The sequence below is a fragment of the Aphelocoma coerulescens genome, chromosome 8 (assembly GCF_041296385.1).
Source record: "Aphelocoma coerulescens isolate FSJ_1873_10779 chromosome 8, UR_Acoe_1.0, whole genome shotgun sequence".
Taxonomy (NCBI): Eukaryota; Metazoa; Chordata; class Aves; order Passeriformes; family Corvidae; genus Aphelocoma; species Aphelocoma coerulescens.
This window is the reverse complement of record NC_091022.1, coordinates 20,993,704-21,017,338: the sequence shown is the minus strand read 5'-3', so window position 1 is coordinate 21,017,338 and position 23,635 is coordinate 20,993,704. Positions and strand designations below refer to the sequence as shown.

The 23,635-nt window shown below is 39.4% G+C and overlaps 1 protein-coding gene across 3 annotated transcripts in view; it reads right to left on the bottom strand.

Moving 5' to 3' along the window:
* Window positions 1-4,557: 4,557 nt before the first annotated feature.
* Window positions 4,558-23,635, bottom strand: part of LOC138114113 (vitellogenin-1-like) — a 44,600-nt gene continuing 25,522 nt past the window's right edge. For all 3 annotated transcript variants that reach the window (XM_069023241.1, XM_069023239.1, XM_069023242.1), the window contains 16 exons: window positions 21,526-21,670; window positions 19,770-19,989; window positions 18,707-18,876; window positions 17,120-18,073; window positions 16,981-17,037; window positions 15,938-16,138; window positions 14,727-14,933; window positions 13,421-13,563; window positions 12,759-12,897; window positions 11,446-11,581; window positions 10,556-10,742; window positions 10,058-10,155; window positions 9,379-9,473; window positions 9,114-9,273; window positions 7,780-7,941; window positions 4,558-4,819 (listed from right to left, as the gene is read on the bottom strand). In XM_069023241.1, the coding sequence (XP_068879342.1) occupies window positions 4,701-4,819; window positions 7,780-7,941; window positions 9,114-9,273; window positions 9,379-9,473; window positions 10,058-10,155; window positions 10,556-10,742; window positions 11,446-11,581; window positions 12,759-12,897; window positions 13,421-13,563; window positions 14,727-14,933; window positions 15,938-16,138; window positions 16,981-17,037; window positions 17,120-18,073; window positions 18,707-18,876; window positions 19,770-19,989; window positions 21,526-21,670 (3,193 nt within the window). In that variant the 3' untranslated portion in view covers window positions 4,558-4,700. The remainder of the gene's footprint in view (window positions 4,820-7,779; window positions 7,942-9,113; window positions 9,274-9,378; window positions 9,474-10,057; window positions 10,156-10,555; window positions 10,743-11,445; window positions 11,582-12,758; window positions 12,898-13,420; window positions 13,564-14,726; window positions 14,934-15,937; window positions 16,139-16,980; window positions 17,038-17,119; window positions 18,074-18,706; window positions 18,877-19,769; window positions 19,990-21,525; window positions 21,671-23,635) is intronic.

The following is a 23,635-nucleotide window of genomic DNA, read 5'->3' as shown; positions in this document are numbered from 1 at the left end:
CCAAGTATACTTGGGTTAGCTGCTACTGTAGAGATTTTGAATTAATTTTGCCTATGGTATGTGGATGGCAGTTGGTGTCATCCACAGTAATCCACAGAAGTTTTGGATGTTCACACTTGGGTGTTCTGGGGCCTGAACTCCAACCTTGCATAACATCAACATCACCTTTACAACAACTACTGTGTCACAAGTGCCCTTGACTCAGCCTGTTTGTGATCACAGATCAGTGGAAGACACTGCAGAAAGAAAGTCCAGAGAGGAGAGGGAGCAAGCCTGTAAAGCTCCAAAATCGTCAGCTCACTGATATTTTAACCTGGGGTGCATTGTGAATTCTGAAGATGCCTGAACAGATGGGACACTGTGCACAGCTGTAGCACTGCCTGCTCTCCCAGGAGCAGGGTGAGGGTGTGTTGAGGTGCCTGCATTTGTCCTGACCTGACCAGGGGACACATAAATAGGGAAGGAAAACTGGGATGGCAGGAAGAAACAGGCTACAGATAATGAAGGGAAAGCTCTGTGTCAGATCTATTGATATAGATAATTAATTCCTGCTTCCCAAACCCCATCTGAAAGGCAACTTAGTAATGTTAGTCCAGAAGTGTTTGCTGTGAATTACAGCTAGAGTGAGCTGCAAGCAAAAAAAGAGGGATAACCAGATTTTTTTCTACATTAAGCATTTTCAGGTACCAAAATAACAACTTTTTCATATTGATTCATGATGAACTGTAAGTACTATTTTTGAAAAGCTCTGGATTTTCTTAGTAAACTGTTCTTCCAGTTCTTCTTGCAGCATAATTATCGCCTATCCAGCAATAACAGAAATAAGAATGTCTTCTGCAATGTCTTTTTCCTCTGGGGACAATGTGAAATGGTATTCAGAATGGTACCAAACTGTTATGTACTTTCAGGAAAAAAACCCACATAGTAATCAAGTGTGGAGATTAGAAGGAAAAACACCCCACCCCAAAGCTTGATTGGACTTTATGTAAAACTCCCTGGAATGTTTCAAACCTGTAAATAAACCTAAAGGAAAAAGGTTTAAACCATTGTATCTAAATAAAAGCGCCAGTAGATGGCATGAGAGACCTTGAGATTCGTCGTAAAGCTCAGATGGCCACTAATAGCTACTCCTGCAACCTTCTGAGCTGTCTCTGGTTTTAGCCCTAACTACCGTATTTGCTAGATTCCTGAGGTTTCTTATTCATCAGCTGCACTTAGATCCACACAGTACATTTATTTTTAGGGACAACTAAAGTTCATTTAATAACTCATTCAAACATGCTGAGTAAAAGCCTAGCTCTGTTGAGTTTAACCATTGGCTTCAGTGGGGTTAGAATTGTAGATGCTATTTTTTTTTAATGCTCACACTGTGGAGCTGGTATTTCATTTCCAGGAGGGGTCTGGTATTAGTGGTTTTGTCCTTTCCTATCACACTGCAGCTCCTTTCTCTGGAGCAGATATGATCATGCTTTCCTGAGAGTCACTGTGTCTTTTAAAATTAGTGAATCAAAAGAGCCAGATCTGATGGACAAAAGATTTGTTTTCTTTGTCTAGGATACAAAAGGCTGTCTCTCCAATAGCCTTTTGCCTATCTCTCTGTAATAGCACCATCCAGTTCTAGGCTTTTATGAATAATCCACTAAGGTTTAACCAAAGCTGACCGTGAACAAATTAAGAATATTGTTTTGATTTTTTCCAAATGTATATTTATTTTACAGTTGGATGAATCTGAAAATGAAAACCTTCAACTTAGCAATAAAATATACTCATGTGGTTAGGAGATCTAGTGGAAAAATTTACTTTTCATTTCTAGAATCACTGAAGAACTTGCAAAAGACATATGGGACTATAAATTCATAAGCGTTTCTGACTCCATCAAGTAGGTAAGTAGTCATATCTTTCTGATGCAGAAAATAAGACACAGAAGTCCCCAGGCTCATGCAAAACCACATTACAGAGCTGCAAGGGCAGGATTAGGACACAAGCCTGGCTTGTGCTTAGGTCTGCATCTTTTTTCTGACACTTTTATTTAAACAATACTAGAGTACCATAATTGCAAGATTATATTACTTGGTCACTGCAGTGAAGTCCAGAATTCATTAATACATATCATTGAGAAGCACTAGGAATGAAAAGTAGAATGCATAAAAGCTCAGTCCATGTAGTACACATTTTAACACTCAGTTGGGTACATAGCTTTGGTTTGCTTTAAAAGATAGGACAGGCATGATTTCCAAATGAGATTTAAGTCTGGACTGCAGATACTCTCCCAGATGGGTTGGAAATGTCTGTGTGGTGCATTAGAAATTCCAGAAGGGCTTTTTCACACTTGTACTGCTAATGTTCTTAATTCCTTTGGCAAAATGAGCTGGTTCTAAGTCTTTTGCTTTGCTGTGCTCACTGCCAACCTCAGGCTTTACCAACGTTCATTACATTGTGATTTTACAGCTGCAGTGAAGCCTTTCAGTCAGTCAAAGGCATTCAGCTGTCTCAGCAAGAGGGCACTAACGAACAGGAGCTGGACAGAAAGGAAAGCTGCCCCTACAAAATGGAAATAACGAGAGCTGTGTCCCACCTGTGCCCTGTGCAGACCAGAGAAAGGTCTGTGCTGTGACTGCTTTCCCCCTGGCTGAGCCTGCACCGCAGCTCAGGCTGCAGTGCTGGTGGGGTGATGGTGAGGGAATTCCCTGCCCTGTGAGCAGAATTTCTTCTCTTAAAGATGGCTCTTTGCTGTTACTAAATTCCTGTTCTAGTAGTTGAGCATGAAACTTCATTTTTCTTCTCTCCCTACTACCTTTGTCTTATCTGAAGTGGTTGACTGGCAAAAGTTTCTCTTTTGTAAACAAACGGATTAAAGAGAAAGGTGTTGGATTAAAGATGACAGTCTGATCCTATGAAAGTCAATGTCAAATCTCCCATAAGCCATAGTGAAAACAATACCAGGAAGAAAAGACTAGTGTGAGTTTAAAGGAAAGTGGAATGCAATATTCTTCATCTCCCCTCATGTTTGAGGCTATCTGTTTTGCAGTCTGGCACTTCTGATGAGCTAGTAAAACACAGCTTTTGTACAGGGAATTTGTGAATGCTTTATAACAAATAAAAGCACAGGGCAAGAATTCATGGTACTGGACTTAGTTTGAAGATACATGCATGAAAAAAGCTATTGAATACAGTGCTGGCTATTAGCATATATTTTCAAATATAATATATAGACTAAATTAAGGCTGGGGGATGAGAAAGAGGCAGGTAACCACCTTTTTCCTTTTGTAGGTTATCCTCAGGAGAAAGGTTTGGGGCAGAGGCAAATGCGCTTGCCCCAGGGTGTGCACCAGCCATCTGGTTTGAACAAACTTGTAATGGCTTACTTCTGGAAGTAATGATGTTGTGGCTGTACATGGAGAAAAACTGGGGCTTTTCTGACTTGAAGGTGGTGGCAAGCTGCAGCTCGAGAGAGAGTAAAAGGAGTACCACCATACATTACTTATGTTTCTGCTCTTTAAAAACAGCACTGTGAAATGTTATGCTGTAATTGTTCAACTATTTAGTCTTCAATCATCTTTCTGATAGATCAGTTTTTAGTTAGAAAGAAATGTATTTTCTTTAATGACAGTTTCCTGCCAGGGTTTGGGTTCAGCTGTACCTTGCCCATGCTAAGGCTTCTCTTGGAAGAGTGTGCTGGCTGCTATTGCCTGTCATGGAAAACATACCATGGTTTGGTGCATGGCTCATTTGTGACACAGGGTGAAGAGATATTGTGCCATTGCTCGGGGTTTGAAGGTGCCACCTATTTCTAGTCCCCTGGGGTGGGAGGGAATTACCTTTCTGCACAGTGAAAGCTAGCAGATTGACTCTTCACAGGTTAAACACAGTCTGACTGTCCTGCTTGTATTTTATTTTAACTTTATGATGCTATTGATCTTACATATCTTTCTATATATTGCTTTTTGGAGTATTTGGAATGCTACTTGATGTATTATTGTTCCCTGAAGTTTTTGAAGCCATCATTTTCATAAATATACAATAGGAGATGGTAAAGCAAAAAAAAAGTTCCTATTCACACTTTCAGTTAGTTCATGAAGCAACAGCACATCCATTGAAATTTAAATGAAAATGGGGACTGTGTCACACACTATAGCTCTCTGGAAAGCTACAGTGGGAGTCTAGCAGTCCAATTCATTCCTTTGTAGAATGTACTAAGGCTAATGGTCTTGCTGGGAGTAAAATATACTTTTTTGCAGAACGGTTCCAGGAACAGACGTTGCTCTTTACCAGAAAACATAAAAGAAAACAAATGCTTACTGTGTCTTTAGTATGCTAAATATGAAATTCTTTGCACAATGGAATGTTAGCAGTAGCCATAATCATGTTTTCCTTTCATCACCTAGTGAATGTAATTTTAAGAGAGGACTGCTGTAATTATATCACAGATAAAAGGGAGCAGAATTTCTGTATAATATTAGAGTCAGCCTGATTGTTTTGTTGATAGGGAAAAATAAAGAGAGACCACATGAATACTTATTTAATGAACATATTTATTAAGCAGTGCAGACTGTACATAATGCATTTGACTTTGCAATAGGCTTATTCTCTTCAAGCACCTTTCTTAATATTTTACTACAGCTATTATGTTCCCTTCTTATCTGTCCAGCTATTCAATTATTTGTGTGGTATGTCTATAGCACAAAGCCAAAGAGTTTAGCTTAACTACAGCTGCCAGTGCAGGTACAATCAGTGTCAGCATCCACAGACTCCACAACATCCTCAAATGCTGATTTCTTATCGCTGCTTTTCTGCCATTCCAACAGGCTTACAGCAGTTTCTGTCAGAGGAGTGAAGCCATTGTTAACTAACATCAAGCAAATTAACACATTTCAAAGAAATACAGTTTTGATGGCTGTCAGCTCCCTCATCAAGTAAAGAATGAAATCCTGCCCTCACGACTGACATCTAACTGACTCATTGACTTGGAACAAGATTTTCATCCATGATATAATTACTGTAATACTTCCCTAAAACCAAAATGAATTACATTTCATGAAGCACAAAGACAACAGGAGGCTGTGAAAGTGCTGGAGGTAGCCCCTGTCAATGTAAGACCACCACGTACCAATCCATGTCAGCAATCACTTTTTATGTTAGTGCTGCATATCACTGGGTATTTCAGCTGACTATTTGTCGAAGTTCAATTCTGAAGGGTAAGCCCTTTGGAGAATTTTCAGAGGTTCATAAACTTATAATTAAAGTTTCCCATATACTGTGAAGTCTGGCAGAGCATTGTCAGTTGCAGTATTAACCTTACCACACTGCTTTATCAACAGCAGCTTGAATAAGCCATATCCCTTAATGCTCAAATAATCTAAATGGAATAATGATATTCATCCTCCCAATAAATATTCTGAGCTAGTTGGAGGTTTATCATTGCATCTGAAAGAATGTTAGGACATCCATTTAGATTAAGTTTGTATAATGAGAGTGCATAAAGCTTTCATAATTTTACTTCCATTTGTTTTATTCCTTAGGTGGACAGTACATTTATAACATGCCATCTCTCATCACAGGGAAATATGGAGACTGCTGTATGAGTTCAGGTTGTATCAGTCACTTATCTTCTGAAAGGTTAACACTCTCCTTGGCTAAATTACTGTCCAACATTAAGCACAGGTTTTGCATAATAAAATGGATAATAAATATTTCCCAGAAAGATGCTGGAGATGCTTTTAAAATATATATATTATATTTTCAGGCTGTGAGATGAGAAATGCTATAAAATGTCTGAATTCTGTTTTTGATATACATTATGTCTCTTTCTCTTGGGCACACTGTGGGTCTCAGCACATTCATATCCATGTAGAAATAGTTTCCTCGCAAACTGGATCACGGCTGAGTAGCTGTGATCCCCATGGGTAGGCCTTGTGGCATGTTTGAAATATAAACCAATATGTGGACTTAAACTTGGAGTGATGCCTGCCTCAGTCAAGTTCCTAAGGCTACAGTCTTGCTGATTTGAGTACAACAGGAGAAATTCTGCATCCTTGTAGTTCATTTTATCCTTTCTCTGCTGGCGACAGTGATGGGGTGCTTCTATTTTGAAACATCAAACTATTGTGTCTGAGTTCTCATATAAAGAGCAGAGAAAAGTTCTTTGTCCAGTGTATGTATGTTCCTAGAGTGAGAAAGATGAGGACTTCTACTGCTTCTCCAAGTCATCAGGCAAAGACAGAACAGTTTTTAAGTGCTGGCCTTGTATTTCTATTGATCCTTAGCCTAAGAAGAAGCAATCAATTTACCAAGCTAAAGAACAATATATGGCATCTTTTTTCTTCCTTCTCTCCCTTCTCCTCTTTTTCTATCTCCTCCTCAGGATAAAGAGACAAATAAATAAATAAATAAGCCCTTGATTAGAAGTGTTGATAGCAGACTTCCCAGTCTCTGCTTTGGTAAATGAACCAGAGAAGCCTGCAGTTCCTCTAAAAGCAGCACTGTCTGCAACAACTAACATCTTTTTTTCTGATTTTCCTCTTTTCTCAAACAGTTTTGTGAGAGAATGAGACAGCTTTATTATAGCCTAATATTCTGAGGCAGTGAGTGGTCTAGGGTTATGACACTTCAGAGATACAGACTTGGATACACAATAGAAATCTGTGAAACATGGATATAACAAGATTTTGGAAGGGTTTTTTTGTTGAGGGTGGGTTTTTCTATTCATGAAAGAATACATCTATTCTCATTTCAGGGAGCCATCAGAAAACTATTAACACTATCACTGTGCTACTTGTTGAATAGGATGTTGCAGATGACTGTTATAGAGAGATCCTCTCTGCTTTTATGGCTGCTGATTCAGCACATTGCAGGTATTAATAACACAAGCAAAGTGCAAAGTTCTACACAGATGTTTAAATTCAGACATAAAATACCCTGTCCTCTCCAGTACTACTCAACACAGGGGTGCATTGGCTCCAGCGAAACTACACTGGATTATCCCAGCTAACAATGGATTTAGCCAACAATGGTTAACAGAGAAGAAACCACTTTGCTAGATACTTCCTAATGGTAGGTTTCGCTCTAAGCTATATAGGTATTTAATTGAAAGATTTGGAAAGAATGCACCAGAAATATCTGTAGGTTCCAGGCTGGATTCTCCTTCCATGATTATATAACTTCAATGTGAACCTGTGTTAGACAGTGCCTCATATCCTGATATAAATGAAAGGAGAAAAAGGCCTGTGGTTTTTTTTTTTTTTTTAAAGGTATGAGAATGTGTGTCTAAAGTACCTCAAAATACAAACCATTTTTTGGAACAAGCTAGAGAAACTTCCAGCAATGTGTTTTTGCTGATGTATTGCACAGTGGCATAGCATGGCAGTCCAATCACAGCAGTCATGTCACACTACTTGACTGACTTTGGATTGCTTTGCTTGCCCTGGTCTACACAAAATTGCAGGCTGTAATGTGCATAAAAGGACTCAGTGTTGCTTATCTCAACTTTATGGAGGTCCTGAAGACATGACAAATTTTATTTTGTGATTTTATTGATCGCTGCTGCCCCTTCTACCACCTCAAGTGTTTTTCTCAGATGATGCTACCTACCATCACCTAACCCAGCTTTTAGCTGGCCAGCACTGTCAGCAGTTATAGCAAATACTAATGGGATTAAAAACAGCAGCTCAGAGAGGAGCTGGAGCAATACAGGTCTGTGCATGGCTGTGCTGTGTTTTGTTCTTTTGAGTGCTCTGACAGCTCCTGCAGTACGTGGCATGCAGAGGGAGAAAAATACCATACCTTTTGGGAAGCAGTGGAAGCCAACCTTTACTGAAGCTTTTTCGATAGGAGTACAGTCTTTTATACATTTCAGTACTGGGTCAACAGAGTAGCACGTAGATTCCTCACCATCAATAGTGGGATTTCGATTCAGCTTCACATAGCTGCGCTGCAGCTTGCACCCTAAGAGGAAAAGCAAAGGTAGTTAAAAGTGTAGAAATAAATCCCAATCGATCCTTGCAATAATAAAAGTCCATATTTTCTCCTCAGCTTTTATTAAAACACAGGTATCTGACAAACCATTTTCACAGTAGTGAGATTATCGAGATAGGACAATAATAAGTTGAGGAAAGAGTCTGAAAGGGGAGCTATTTTTAAAATCTAATTGCACAATATAACCCAAATGGAATCATGTATACTCAGTTTTTTAGAACTACATAATACACAGAAAATAACCTCTCATGTCTGAAAGCCATTAAGAATAGATACTGCAAGCACAATGGCTACTTCATTGCATTAGGAAAAATGTCAACTGTAGTGAATGGATTAAAAAAAAGGCAGCATTTATATAATAACATCAAGAATAACTTTTGTATTGGATGATTTTTATAATGCTGCAATTATCTCACTAGAAAGGTATAATGTAACTTAACAGGATTCAGCTATGACTGTTTCCTGACACACAGATAAGTACAATTCTGCTGCCACTGAAGTCAAGGAGAAAGCAACCATTAACTTCAATAAAATTATTTCAGGTCCAAGGTAAATGGAGACCTACCAAACAAAACTGTATTGATCTTATGGGAGTCTAACATTGTTTTTCTAGCTACGTGTGAGATGAAGCTCTTTACTGTAGGAGTAGTTCTAAATATTTTCCTGAGGTTGCACCCTCATGTGGTGCAGAACAAAAGTGAAAATTTTTGCGCTTTGGAAATTTACAGTAATGTATGATCTGACACTGCATTCATAGTTTGCAACTTGTGTGGGTAAATTAAGTCTGCAGACAACAGCTGAAACAGTTTTGATACAATGGTGAAAATCGTACTTTTTTTCAGTGGGAGCAGGATTAGGGCTGATTTTGCCTCTCAAGAAAAAAGCTACTCAGTGTAAGAAATAAAAATCAATTATTTAACATTGAATTGCACAAGAGACAAAGACTTTTGCTGGAGTATATATTCACAAGCTGTGTTTTAAACAGTCAGTGGTTAATAAAGCTAAAATGGATACATATTGCAATTGAAATTTATAAGTAAAAGATACCTGCTCCTTAAAAAAAACCCTATTTTCTAGCTTTCAGCAGAGGAAAAGTGAAATTATAATCTATCCAAGCATAAAGTTTTTCCAGATACACTCACCACCAGAGCAGGTTTCTTCTAGCAATACCCACGAATGAACAAACGCAGAACAGCTGTGTGCCAGCCTATGGTTTGGCATGAGGAGTTCATTGGCCTTTTCCCTGTCATTATTACCACAAACTCCACAGGTCTTTCCTCTCATCCATGAAGCAACAGTAACCTGCAAAATAGCACATCTTTTTCGTGAATGCTGAAGTGCTGGTCTATCACACTGGCAAGGTACTAGGCAGAAAGAAAGTGGTAACCTTGAAAGTAAGTGCAGTACCTTAAGATTTACACCATCAAAAGTCACCTTCTTCAGTCCCAGTGCTGGAACTTCCACGGCAACGGTTGCTCCATTTTTATAAATTTTAACATTGTCTGTAAAAAGATGGTGAATCATACAGTGATCATCTTAAATTAATGGAGAAACCATGTAGCACAAAACTCACCACAAAGCGTTTTCCTTCACAATGATCATTTTGCTGCTACAGTTAAATATATATATCTAAGTGGAGAGGAAAAACAAAACAAAAATAGAAGAAATAACATATTTTCAAATATATTCTACTGCTGTTACTTATAGTTGGAACCGACTTCTGTATCCAGTGTGCTAAATTTTGAAATGATTATGACAGTGGTGGTGTTCCAGCTAAATGTCTGAACCAAAGCATCTCTCTATGACTAAAACATGAACATTTTTTCTGAACAATCACCAGCCTGGGTATATGATAAGAAAGGGCTTTATTTATTCACCTGTCACTTATGCTGGAGGAAGGTAAGAGTGTATATACCACAGGAAACATGAACATAAGTCAATACAAATCTTAAGAAAGTAGTCTTTAGTTTTTCTTTGAATTAATCCCAACTGTGTTTTCTTTACACTGAGATTTTTCTGTGAAATTTATAAAAACTTGATATTTAGTTCCCAGGTCAGTCCTGGAAAACTGGGTATCACACCTTACCTTTTTCATACTCAGAACCCCCACTGTGTGATAGAACTCGTTCTTCATTGCATGCCACAAGGAGAGATGAATTTGAGGCAGGACAGATTGTGATGTTCCTTCAGAAAAAGCAAAAATCAAAGAGGTTAAATTAGTGGTTAATTTAAAATGTGAAAAGTACAGATATTTGTGACTATCTGAATTTTGAATGGATGAACAAGCAGCTTTCTTTCCAAAGTGCAAAATTCATTGTTACTTTGGGCTTTAATATTCAACCTTTAAAGAAAAGACAGCGGGGGGACTTAGTGAGCAAGTTATCAGACATTGGTGGCTGTAGAATTCAAGACGAGCAACTACACCAAAGAGCCTCAGATGAGGATCCCTTCTGGAAATTCTGTCTTTCCCCAGATGTCTCATTGAAAACCAGCTTCACCTTGGAACTAGAAATCTCCCACTCCCAGACTAACTCCCTGAAACTTTATACCTCATTTCTGAGCCCTCAGTATAAACCACACTTACGCTGATGTTGTATTTATGTGAACCTCTCTTGAGAAAGACTGAGGATCAACCTTTCTTGTAGTAATGATGAATTTTGGGTGTTCAGTACAGTCTTGAACCACCACCAGGTTACAGCTTTTATTGAAAGAATATGAATGGCTCACATGATCAAATGTTTTGAAATCTCTCTCCCTGATTTCACAAGTAGCTGCAAAACAAAACCAGAAAAGAAATGGCAGATATGGCCACTGTTTATGCTGCTGTGAACTATTGAAAGACACCCCTATGAGGCTGAACTAGCCAGCAAACAGGAAGGAAACTTCCTCACCTTTTGGCAGAAGCCAGAGTCTGCAAGGACATGAGGGCACTACAAAATAACTACCTGCCATAGACTATACTAGTATTGATTTTGATTACGTGCCAAACAGAAAACTCCAGCTAACAGGGACTAAAATGTACGAAATTCTTGAGAAACTGGAAGCCGTAACAAACTGTGATAAAACCTCCCCATTTCCCACAGGAGTGCTAGGCACCAACCAGGTAAGACTCACACGGCTGCCTCCTTTTTGGATAAAATCAACTGGGCAGAAAAATACGGGACTCTCCGGTACCCATCATCTCATGCCTCTCAATGCAAAGTTGGTACCTTCTCAGGAGGGGCAAAAAACAACCTCTAGTCCCTGAAGATAGGAGTGACTTCCAAACTCTGAATGTTTACAGCAGTTTGAAGTCTCTTCCTTCACCTGCGAGAAAACCTGCTTCTCCATGAGGGAATGCACTGCTGAAAGCAGGGCTAGAGATGCTGTGTTTCCCTAAAAGACCATCACAAGAAAAGGCAAGGCCCAGCCATGGCAGAGTATGGATCTACACACGTTGCTTATTCATGAGACAAACATATAAGTAACATTTACATTGATCTTCTTGTGCTATTTGTGAAGCTATTTCAGGAAATAAATTCCAGGCAGTGATATCTCGAGTCTCGTAAGCTGAAGATGGGCCTAAGGGCAGAGTGAATGGCAGTCGGAATCCCTGACAATAAAGCGTTACCTGAAAAAGCAGAAATGAAAATACATTAAGATAAATTGAACCATATGCTCAAGATATGACTGCAAAAAAGCCCTACTCTTTTCTTGAAAAAAAAAACAAACTTGAAGATGTATTTCTATGATTGCAGTTGTGTTAGTCTCTGCAGAATGCAACCAAACCTTCACCTTCTGTGAGGAATCATTATCATCTATTCTAGTCATACTTCTTGACTTTTTGAGAAATTGTTAAGAACATGGAAGAGTAACTGATGGAGATGAGTTTAAGTGATATTTGAGTGACTTAAAAAATAAGGTAGTAAGTTGAGTAACTGAGATGATGGATGTGTTTGGAAAAATGAATTTCATCGATTAAGGGCTGAAAACCAGCATGTTCAGCATTGGGGTAAGATCCTTCACTGTAGCTACAAATTATATTTGCCAAGAGAATCAAATGAATGCCTAATGTGCCTACCTCTTCATTATCACACATTAAAGATCCTGCAATACTGAAGCACCATGGAGGGTTAAAGACACATTAATTTCTGTGTGTGAATAGCTAGCTGTTATTAATTTACCAGAGATCCATAGGGGAAATTTTTCAAAGAGGCGCAGAGGGATTTGGTAAAGAAAGACCAATTAATCAGTGGCAGTCTTCAGACCCTGCCTGTGCAAGCTGCTCTGAGAGGGTGTGTAACTACTCCAGTTTGGTTAGGGCAGATTTGTGTTTGTGGCTTTCTCAGACCAGTCAAATCAGGCATGGTTACTGCAAATGTAGGACTGGAGTGCCAACACACACAGATGCTGTTTGTGGGTGCAGCAGAGTGTGAAGTGTTCTCAAGGCCCCCACCATCTGCTCTGAGACCCTCATTCAAGAACTAGTCACACTGGGTAAAATGCATACAGGTGTGAGTACAGAGCAGTCATACTTGAGACAATTTGGGCCTCACTGCTGTTCTCAAAATGCAAATAAAGTATTTGACTACAGAGCCTGATTTTCAGCTCACTACTACACTGGACCAAAGCAGCACAAAATCAAGAGAACTGTTGTATGTATTTCAACACCCACCTAATGTAGTCAGGTATATAGCAGCTTCTCTAAAAGGGAGTATTTTGCTTTTTGTTTCTTTACATTAAGTGTCAAAACATTCTAAGTTGAAAATCATTCAAGGTAAGAATAGGAAAATATAAATTTAACGTACCTCAGGAGCTTTAATTACTGTATCAATTGTTCGTGGAGATGTTGCAGCTGCTCTTACTACAAATTCATGAGATGGATTTCTCTGATGTACTTCTGAGAAGCCCAACACAAGTGCTGCACCAGGAACGTATTGCATGAATCTAGAGATAAACAAGATGTGACAAACTCAAGTACATGAACAAAAGCACACATGGGATGGTAAGAACTACTGGCAGATCTGAAAAATCAGGAAAAAATGGAAGAACTGAAAAGTCAAGGAAATAATACTTTGGGTCAAATTAAGTGCTTGATTTTATCCAGAAGAAATACATTGGTTTTATTTTGCCTGTTTAAAATGGTTATTTTTTGGGACTGAATAGAAGAACGTTTTAAAACAAAAAGGCATTTTGAACTGAGATGTGAAATGATTAAATAAGGAAAATGAAATCAAGCGTACCAAGCTTTTAAATATTTGGAGGCTATCATTTAATATGAAACATGTGGACAAAGTAGAACACATTCATAAAAGACTTGTGTGCCACTGAACTTGTGGTTTCCATCCAAACACTGCCCGGACAAGTATGTTTGGGTTAAGAAATTTCATCCCGTTCTTTCAGTGTTTTTTCAAATGCCAAGTACAGTAAAAAAGTAAAATAAACACTTATGAAAGAGTGAGTTACATACACTGAGCTTGTCTTTTTTATCCAGGATGGAAGCTTTCCCCATTGCACCTTCAGCTGTGCAGCTGGCTTCCTTGCCAGTTGTCCTGTGGTAGCCATGGCTGCTATCCTGTAATCCCGGCACTCCTTGCCCCACCTCAGTCTGGCCTTTATAAACAGGGAAACAGTCAGCCAAATTTCAGAAAAGAATCTCAGAACAAACCTTGACCATTTTGAAACACAAAATTTTCTTTCACCAATTTGTGCATTGATGCTTAATATTTCCAATCTTTCTTTTGCTCAAAACAGGCTGACAGAGAAATTTTGACTTCTTCATGCAAAATCTGAGGCATAGTAGGAAAAAGGTTTTGTGGTCTCTGCAGAAGTACATATACATGTTCCTGTCTCAAAACAGCCACTGAAACATGCTGAGATTTCCATAGATGTGGTAACTTCTTAATCAATATGTATTTTTTCCTAGAAGAGGGCTGCACTAAAATTTTCTTCACCTTCCCCAAGACCTCCTGATTTGAACCCACCCCACTTTCTTCAATACTGAATATCATGCTGAATTTGTTAATTACAGCTGCAAAGAGCAAAGGTTTGTAAATTTCTGCTCAAAGATCTCTTACTCTAAAAGGGTCATGGGAAGCACAGGGATATGCAAAAAAAGGAAAGACCTGTTCCTTCATTTATGATGCTCTCTCAGGCATCAACCCATTATCCAGCTTTGCTTTTTCCATCTTTTCATAGAAATCCTAAGAAATGCAATGCTGTAAATGCATTTGCATTATGAGTCTTTTGAAATCACAGTATAGTCTGACTTGGAAGGGACTGAGGAGGATCATACAACTCCATCCAGAAGGAGTTAAACTCCTAAGTGAACGGCCCATACAGGGATCAAATCCAGGGTCCTTGTTATTAACACCATGCTCTAACCAACTGAGCTAATCCAGAAGTCAACAAATTATATACAGAAAAACAGGCAGATTCCTGGACAAGAAAACTCATAGTAGAGCAAATAATAAATAGTGGTGAAGAAGTCAATTTTTCAAATATTTTTATGCTTCCACTGGTTATATTTTGATTTATCTTGAAAATCAATATTTTTTGCCAGATTTTAAAGTGTCTGAGTAATTTTTTTTTACTCTTATCTATTTTTAATTCAAAAGAATGGTGAAAGTGAGGAACATTTTCTGAAACTTCACCAACTTTGTGAAACATTTAAAACAAGTATGCCTTTCCTGTTTAATACTCCTAATCAGCAGGTTCTCTGTGCTTACTCTGGGCTTTGTAGATGTCTCTCTGTGCAAAGCTGCCTGTGCACTTACCTGTGCTTTCAGAGGCAGTATCACAGCATCAGCACACGCTTTCCAATTGGTTTCAGCCAGCTGAACCACAACTAGTTGCACATCAACTTTGGCAGCATCAGAACGAACATATGCTGTAGCTTGATAACCTCGATTTTTGTTGTCACTCCTTACTGCCTGTGCCACAATCGTAATGCCGGGTGGAATTACATCTCCCAGGAAGCTGCGCTGAAAAACAGCCCCCAACCATCTGTGCTTAAGTATTTCTGTGTATTCACTGGAGAGCCTGCAGTCCAGTTAATGTGTGCTGATCGCAGGCAGCAGCCCTTGTCCTTCTTCAGTTTAGTTTGCAGCACATATTTCCATATCCCCAACAGTTAAGGATAAATATGGTTGGAAACTTAATTATTTAAAGATATGATTATTTTGATGAGGGATCCAAGACTCTTCTAAGCTATCTTCATGCATAGTAAGATGTTGTTCATTACTCTAATGTTTCAAATAGCTGCCTACAGTGTGTACTAGAGACATTCAGAGCAGTATACACATTCCCAGCTTATTTTACTATGCTACAGTTTCTTCAAGCCAATCAAATATTTTGAAATCCTTCTCAGTACCAGCATTCCCCTAGACATTTCCTGCATTTGCAAAGCTATTTGTTCTATTATTATGCAGATACCTTTGTGCAGTACAATTATAGAATACTAAGTGCATAATAAAGGTAAAGATGATCTGTGCATAATGGGCCTTCACATTTACCAACCAGTAATGTCCATGGAAAGTCTGATTTTAGTTATACTCTGCATGCACTCATGACCCCCAATCTACATTTAGAAATAATTAGGCAGACTTATTTATTTCCTCCTCCTTTTTACCTAAAGCAACTGATTTTGCATTCTGGGCTTTCATGGGAAAAATAACATTCTTTTCCCTCACAGCTACATTCCCTTCAACTTTTATAATTTCCAAATCCAGGCTTTCACATAGTGCAAGCACCTTCAGAAATGAAGGAAAAGAAACCCCCAAACAAAAACCGGAACACAAGGGAACTTGACAATTTTTTTGGGGGGAGGGGAAATATCTCAATGAACTTTGACTTTCAATTTACAGACTTGACTTTTAGTGTCCCTCCTGAGCCTAACCTCCTCAGCTGGTTAGTGCCAGCATCTACAGCTCCCACTCAGCAGCCAGCTAAGCCTGGCTACTCTTGGCTACCACACACAGAGCTGTACCTCATGTGTCAGGCTGGAGCCATGCCTGTGGTGGTGGATGCTGACTCTTTTGCTCCTCCTTGAGTTGTGGGCAGAATTTTCTCCATGATGGTAGCTGCTGCTGCCACTGCTGCTGCTACTGCTACTGCTGCTGTTTCTCTGGCTGCTTCCTGACTCAGAGGAAGATGATGATGAACTGCTTGATCCTTTATGATCTGGATGCTATGAAATAAAAATAGGTTAAAAATGTATGAGATGGCCTCTAGTTTTACAGTGTAACTATCAAAATCAGAGATGTCAGCCTCCCTTTGTAGGTGACAGACTTAGACATATCTAGAGTGTTACTTTTATTTTCATATATAGACATGAAATATGTTGGCTTGGAATGTGCCTTGGATCCACCTCAACATTTCTGCTGAAAGAAAGACTGCATAGACACTGATTGCAGATGGCAACATCACACTGTTCAGGTCTAATGCTAGGGACAATGAAAAGTGGCATTCAGTAAGTGGTCAAACATATCCATACCCAGAAAAAAAAAGAGACTACAATTTTATGAAAAACACTATAAGTCATCATATTCCTCTTTCACACGCAGGATATGTAATAGATGTAACAGGTAGCACCTACAAAAGCCACTCCATTATCACCCTTCTAATATATGTTGAAAATAACTTGTGCCATAATGCATACTGAACTTGGTTTCTGAAAAAATCCATGTAATGATTTTGCCATGGTTGCCTAAGAACTGTGGACATAACTATTTGCATTGGAAGGTCCAGCTGTTTTATCATTTCCCCATGGTCTTTGTTAACCTGGCTTTGACTGCATTGAACTTTTGTGTGTCCTGACCCAAATTTGAGGATTGCAAGTGCTGCGACACCAAAAAAATGTAGTGTAATAGCATTTTAGTAATAAATCTGCTTTTTTTGTTCATCATCAATATTGATATTGGGCATTATGGAGTGGTCAAGGGAAATGGCCCAAACAAGGCCCTTCAGCAACAGGCTTGATCACATCGACTGTAGCTACCATGGCAATGTGCACTTGAATTAGGCACCTACCCAATGGATGTGAGCAGACCTGAAGCGGAGACTGTAGACTTTTGGAAGGTGAATGTCCTGCAAAATTCCAAAAGAAGTTATTACCTACAGCTCAGTCAAGATCACCTCCTAGTAGAAGTCAAAGTATTAGACATTTTACCCATTCTGTAGAAATGTCATGACCGCTGCCACTGTTCACTTGGGACTTGACGTGTTTTGTCTCAGCTCGTCTGTCAGATTTGCTGTGACGATGGGAAGCACCAGAGCTTTCGCTGCTGCTGCTCCTGCTGCTACTCTGTGTTTTAGGCTTCTGCTCACGGACACTTCTCTCTCCTTCAGCAGCACTGGTAAGTGGAAATGATGTGGTCTTGGACTGCTTCTTAGCTTTATGCTTTATACCAGATGCTTTGCTGCTGCTACCTGCACTACCTCTGGTACTGCCTTTGCTGCTGCTCTTACTGCTGCTGCTGCTGCCCTGGCTGCTGTCACTCCTGCTGCTGCTGCTCCTACTGCTGCTTCTCCTACTGCTGCTATGCTTGCTGCTGCTATTCTTACTACTACTGCTTTTGCTACTGCTACTACTACTGCTTTTGCTACTGCTACTACTGCTCTTACTACTACTGCTGCTGCTCTTACTGCTACTACTGCTGCTCTTACTACTACTGCTGCTGCTCTTGCTGCTACTACTGCTACTCTTGCTGCCACTACTGCTACTCTTGCTGCTACTACTGCTGCTCTTACTACTACTGCTGCTGCTCTTGCTGCTACTACTGCTACTCTTGCTGCCACTACTGCTACTCTTGCTGCTACTACTGCTGCTCTTGCTGCTACTACTACCACTACTACTGCTGCTGCTACTACTACTACTATCACTACTACTGCCACTGCTACTGCTTTTGCTGCTGCTACTGCTGCTACTGCTGCTACTGCCACTGTCCCCAAAGGGGTAGAACTTCTTTTCTTTGGCTTTGGACTGCCCTGTTTTCAGATTTATCTGGGTGCCTCCCTGTGATGCTCTGTCATCAGAGTCGCTGCTGGAGGGGCTGCTCGTTGTACTCTCGGCACTTCCACTAGCGCTGCTGGCACTGGATGAGCTTCTGGATTTTCTTGTCCCCTAGTCAAGGGTAACATTGGAAAAACAAAATTATTTTCCTGTGTTCCTGCAGAACGGCATAAGTAAAATCAGATGCAGACACCTCTGAATCTCTGCTGCCTTAGAAGACAAGGTGTATGCTTGATAATCTTCTTGCAGCACATCACAATCATTCAAAGGCAATTTCATAATAATGTGTTAAACCCACGCATAAGCAGACCAATACTCCAAACACTTTTGTGATAAGCACATGCAGCAGTTGTTGACCACACAAGTACATGTAACTGGTATCAGTAATGACAATGTTGTAGCTATCACTGTCTCAGGGCAGGCTGTATAGCTGGTGTCAGAGCATTTTGCTGCAGTTGCAGTAGCTGGAAATAACAGACTACTTTTTGGCCACACAACAGCTATTTAATCTCTTACAAGAGATTTTCAGAAAAGCATAAAAAACCAACCTGCTCTTTCTAATGTCTTTCACTCTCAGAAAGGATGAGTGCAAACAAAAGACCTGCAGAAAGACTTGTGTACCCAAAACTCGGTCTTTATTTTCCATTTTGGCATAATACCTAAACAAAGGAAGCTACTTAGTAAAAGAAATAAACTTTGTGTAATGTCTCCCACAAATCCAGAAGTGGAATTTTGCAGCAGTACCTGATCATCAGTGTCACCAAGGATTTTCTTCACTTTTTTAATTGCTTCTTTTCTGGAAGATGCTTGTGCCTCTGGATCTTCAAATGTTACTAGACGTACCATTTTTGTAGGAGCTTGATCTCCTGCTTGAATTGTGACTTGTATTTTTTCAACAGGTGCCTCTGTGTAAACTGAAATTGCATGACAATTAATATTACTGTTACTATTAGCAACTGAATGAGAGAATAAGCCAATTTAACCAACATTTATTTAGCCATTTTTTCCTCAAATATAAGTGTTCAAGGATTATTATTGGTATTGAGCAACTTTGTTATAAAATTTTCTCTAATAGCTAAAGCACATACTGGCAACCAAATTTTAAAATATTACCATGATACTGGATTCTTTTCAAGTCAATAAACAGAATGATCTTGCAGATTTAAGTTGACCGAATTGGATTGCTTAAAGAGATAAACCATGGGTTAGAGAAGTAAACGTCAGTGAGGAATTGAGGCTCAACAGTTGAACTCTAAAGAATGGCCCAATGGTTAGGCCGTTGGTTTGATACTTAGGAGACCCAGATTCAGTGGCCTGCTGTGCTTTTATTTCTTATGATCGTGGATTAAGACATTAAGGACTAGATCCTGGCAGGGTTAATCCATAATTCCCTTTTAGAGTCTGGGTTTTAGAATGTAGCTACAGGACACTGCATCAGATCTGTTGCCCATGTCCAATTGCTTCATGCTTGCATCCCAAATCCGATGATTCAGGACGCATCAGACACACTCTGCAGGCACAGATCAGCTCTGCTTGACACTGGCCACGCTGAGCGACATTGCTGGGAGAGCTGGGAAATTGCTGCTCAGGCAAGTGGGGGAGAAATGGATTTCTGCTGTGAACATAGTCTGTTGGCCAGTACTGGCAGGCCTGGTACTTCCAATGGTAGATTTAGTGGTACTTAAGATGCAAAAAATACATATGTATATATACATCTATATCTATCTATCTATATATATCTGTGTGCGTATACACACGCCTCTACCACCCACGCATTATTTTCTTTTTTGTGCCCGGTTGTATTTACCTGGCTTGAAGCTCATTTTCAGGGCATGCTCTCCAACTAGGTAATAAAGAGGCACATTTTTGATAAATGCTGCGTGTACACTTTTCTTCTCAATGCACACTTGAATTCCAAATGTACTTGCATTGAAGCACACGGACTGAACAAATGGCTCTTTTCGGGAAGAAGAGTGTCCAGAAGAAAAGAGATTTCCTGATGACACATCTGCTGCAGACTGTCTGTCCTGTTAGATAGCACATATGTCAAGTTAATTCAGACAACAGAGAGAAGAATACCTGGATGTTATGCATCATATTTTGGTAATCATTATATGTACTCTGCAGATGGAATTAACCAGTTTATTCGAGATAGCAAGGCCATGACATAGGACAATTTGGTTTCAAATTGGACAAAATTATCATCTGAATGGGTCGATTAGACTACCTACTGTAAAAAGAGCTTCAGGCTATAAGAATGGAAAATTATATCACAAATTAATTCTAAATATTTAATTTTGTTTTCCTGGAATGTTAGACAGTGTTAACATGTTCTTTATAAAACTGAGTGTGCTTTAGACTGACTGGAGTCTTTCTTTTGATTTTTAATGTGTCAGACAACAGAACTTTCAACTACATCCACAAAAATTCTGACTCAGATGAGGTCTGACATGAATGTGATACTATATCAATTAAACGGTCAAAACATATCATATATTAAAACTTTCCTCTAAAAACTATGTAATTTACATGTACTAAGCAATGCTTGCAGAAGAACAAATTGAAATTAATTAAAATCGGAATCAAATCCATGAAATGAAAACTATGATTTCCTGAAGCAATGAAGCAAATACCTAAAGACACATAATCATAAGCTTTCATTTCACATGTAATTCAGGTTTGCAATTAATTTTTTATGCAGTTTATAATGTCTCACAAGATTCCAGCCTTGCATGAGCCCTACCAAAACCCCTGTAATTTCTAGTGATACTGGGAAATTCTCCACTCAGTGCCATTTTTCAGTTGCTGTTCATTTAAGAATAACTGCAGAGTGCAGAGTTTTCAGGAAGGGCAGCACAGACACAAAGCAGGAGAAAGCTTGTTCCAGGATATTGGAAACAGCTATCACTGATAGCACATTTTTCTATTGACTTCTCCATAGGAAAGTGCTGCTCTTGTCCTCTGTGCATCTCCTATTATATCTGAAAACCCTTCAGAGTTGCAGGACGACAACAAAACCAGAACAAGACAGTGTATTCCTCGCTTCTGTCAGTCTTTCACTGAACGAATGGTCACAGCGACGCCTTCACAACGCTGCCCATCTTAGAAAGCCTATCCTGGCTTTTATGGAAACCTGGCTCAGGAAGTTGTGACACAAACTGCAATCCGTCCTTGAATCAGGATACTTATAAGCATTAAATTCAGCTCTACAAGTTGAGCAGTGGAGCATCTTGTGGAACATTTGTGACTGCTGCAGGAATGTGATGCTTGCATAATGGTTGCAAAGTCCTTTAAAGATCGTGAGCCTGTAGATGGCAGTGCAAAATTAATTACCAAAGAAAATGCTTTTGCTCCAGAAAAAGTGTTGCAAGTCTGATGTATTACACTCCAGATTTTAAAATAATGTTACTATAGGGCTATTTGTGTTATTAGATTGAACTTGACTTATTTTGAGTGAAGCAGCATTGGTCAGAGATGAATTGTGTCCTTTCCTGGAGAGAAAAGAAATGGTTCCCTCCTGTTTAAAAGCCCAAAAAAGAGTAGTCAAACACTACATCAGTTACCCTGATGTTATCAGTCTCGCCTGATGCAGAATCTGAATTGAAGGACGTCTTCATTATGTCAGGCACTGCTTCAGGTAAAAGAACTGGAGTCATCTTACTAGCAGTCAAATCCCCAATATTTCGTGTAACAGCAAATGTCTTAGACCTGCAGAATAAACATTAGAGGAAACGTGTTGATAAAGCACTGCTGAGGAAAAGACCTGAATAATGCCTTGTAGCCTGCACTCAGCACAAAGTATCATACCTTGCAAATTGCATTACAGATATTTACAGTATCCTTCCTGTTAGCTGTGGTTTCAAGGACTGCTAAGAGTAAATAAAGACCCAGACCAATCTCAGGGGCAGATAGCTCAGTTAGGCTTTTAGAACCATGCGTGCAGGTTAAAAACATTGCAGTTGGTCAGATCTTCATACCCTAATTCCATGAAAAACAGCACACTTAGAAGCCTGGCTATGGATTACATTATTAAATTTTTGAGTCTCCTATTTTGATCTCCCGGACTTTTAAATTTTTAAACTCATCTTCTGTGTGTTCGCTGTACTAGCCTTAGTTCTAATTTAACATTATATTTGGAAAAATACTACCATAACTTCAAAAACAGTCTGGGGACTGGTGGCTACTGAAAGCTGTTTCCTGTACAATTTTTATTGAAGAAAGGAGCATGAAATCATTAAGTGTCTCCAGCTTGATTTAAATTCATGGTACTCATGGCTTGGCCATGACTTGGCAAGACATCATGGAGAGTTGTGCAGGAAGGTTAAAGAGCCTATTTTATGTAAATACATTCAGTACATTGTTTCCAGTGTTGTAAACTCCAAGTGTATTAGTCAGGATCCAGGATAAGTGATAAAAAGTACAGCATGAGACCGAGGCTCTCACAGCAAAATATCCTGAACCCCTGGCTTCATACCCACATTCTTCATGGAACTTGTTCCAGTGCCGTGAACTACGAGTTTTGTTTTGGGACAGAGAAACATCTGAATGCTGTGTGCTTTTGAGAGACAAAAGCCTATTTCCCTCAGCTATTAACACTGTGCTAGCTCTATCTTATTAGCCATTTATCAGTTAACATCCATCTCGAAATTCCCCATGTGCTCTTTCTCAAGGATGAAGTTGATCTCTTTGCCCTGGGGCTTTTGTGGTCTGCCAATGGAGGTGGCTGCTGTGACAGTGAATGGAAAGATGGTCTCAAAATGGTCTCTATTTTAATATGGTCCACACTGTACTAGCCTGAGCAATTCCGATCTAACCTATTTGAAAGATGAATTTGTATTCATTTGATAGCCCTCTCTTCCTCTTGAAGGCTCCTACCGTGCTGTGTGCAGTGTAAAGCACACAATTGCTCTTCATGTGGAACACCTCAATAAAACGTGTGTCACCTGTGGGCTTTGTTTTCTTTTCCATCTCTCTCTTTTTTTAGATAAGGACATGACAGCAACGCTCCACGCTGGGTGATAGGAGAACCTTGAAGAATGGAATCTGAAATAAAATATTCTCCCTAACAAGCTGAGGGATAAAAGAAAATACAAATCAACTTGCATTTCAGGTGGTTCATCTGGGTAAAGAGACAAAAAGGGAAATGGTTTTATTTTAATACCATTCAATAATTCAAATGACCACTGAACTGTGGGCTGGAGCCCCAAGCAGAAAGCCCTGGGGTTTCTCTTCCAATTTTTTTTAGTATTTTTATGCCAATAGTCTACTCCTGCCACCTAATGAAAGTGGAGGATCGATTCCTCCCTGTTGAGCACAGAGAGCCGACAAATGTAGCTGCATCACAGGTGACACATGTCAGAATCACACGGCACAGTAAAAATAGGCTACAAGAGTCAGCTCTGGTGCTTTAACAAGAAAAAACAGTCACAAAGAAGGCCTAAAGCTATGGTATGAAAGAATCTGTTCTCTCTGATCCCACACAAGGGAGAAAAAATAAAAAAGAAGATTTTCCAATATGTATTAGTGAATTTTTTGGATGAGAGAAGAAGCTGTGCTATAATATAAGCCAAACTCACTGCAGGGGTAAGGGACAAGCAACTCAGCTATGTTGGACCCACTGACATTTCAGAGAGTGTGGCCTTACATGCATCCCTAACATGGGGACAGAAGACC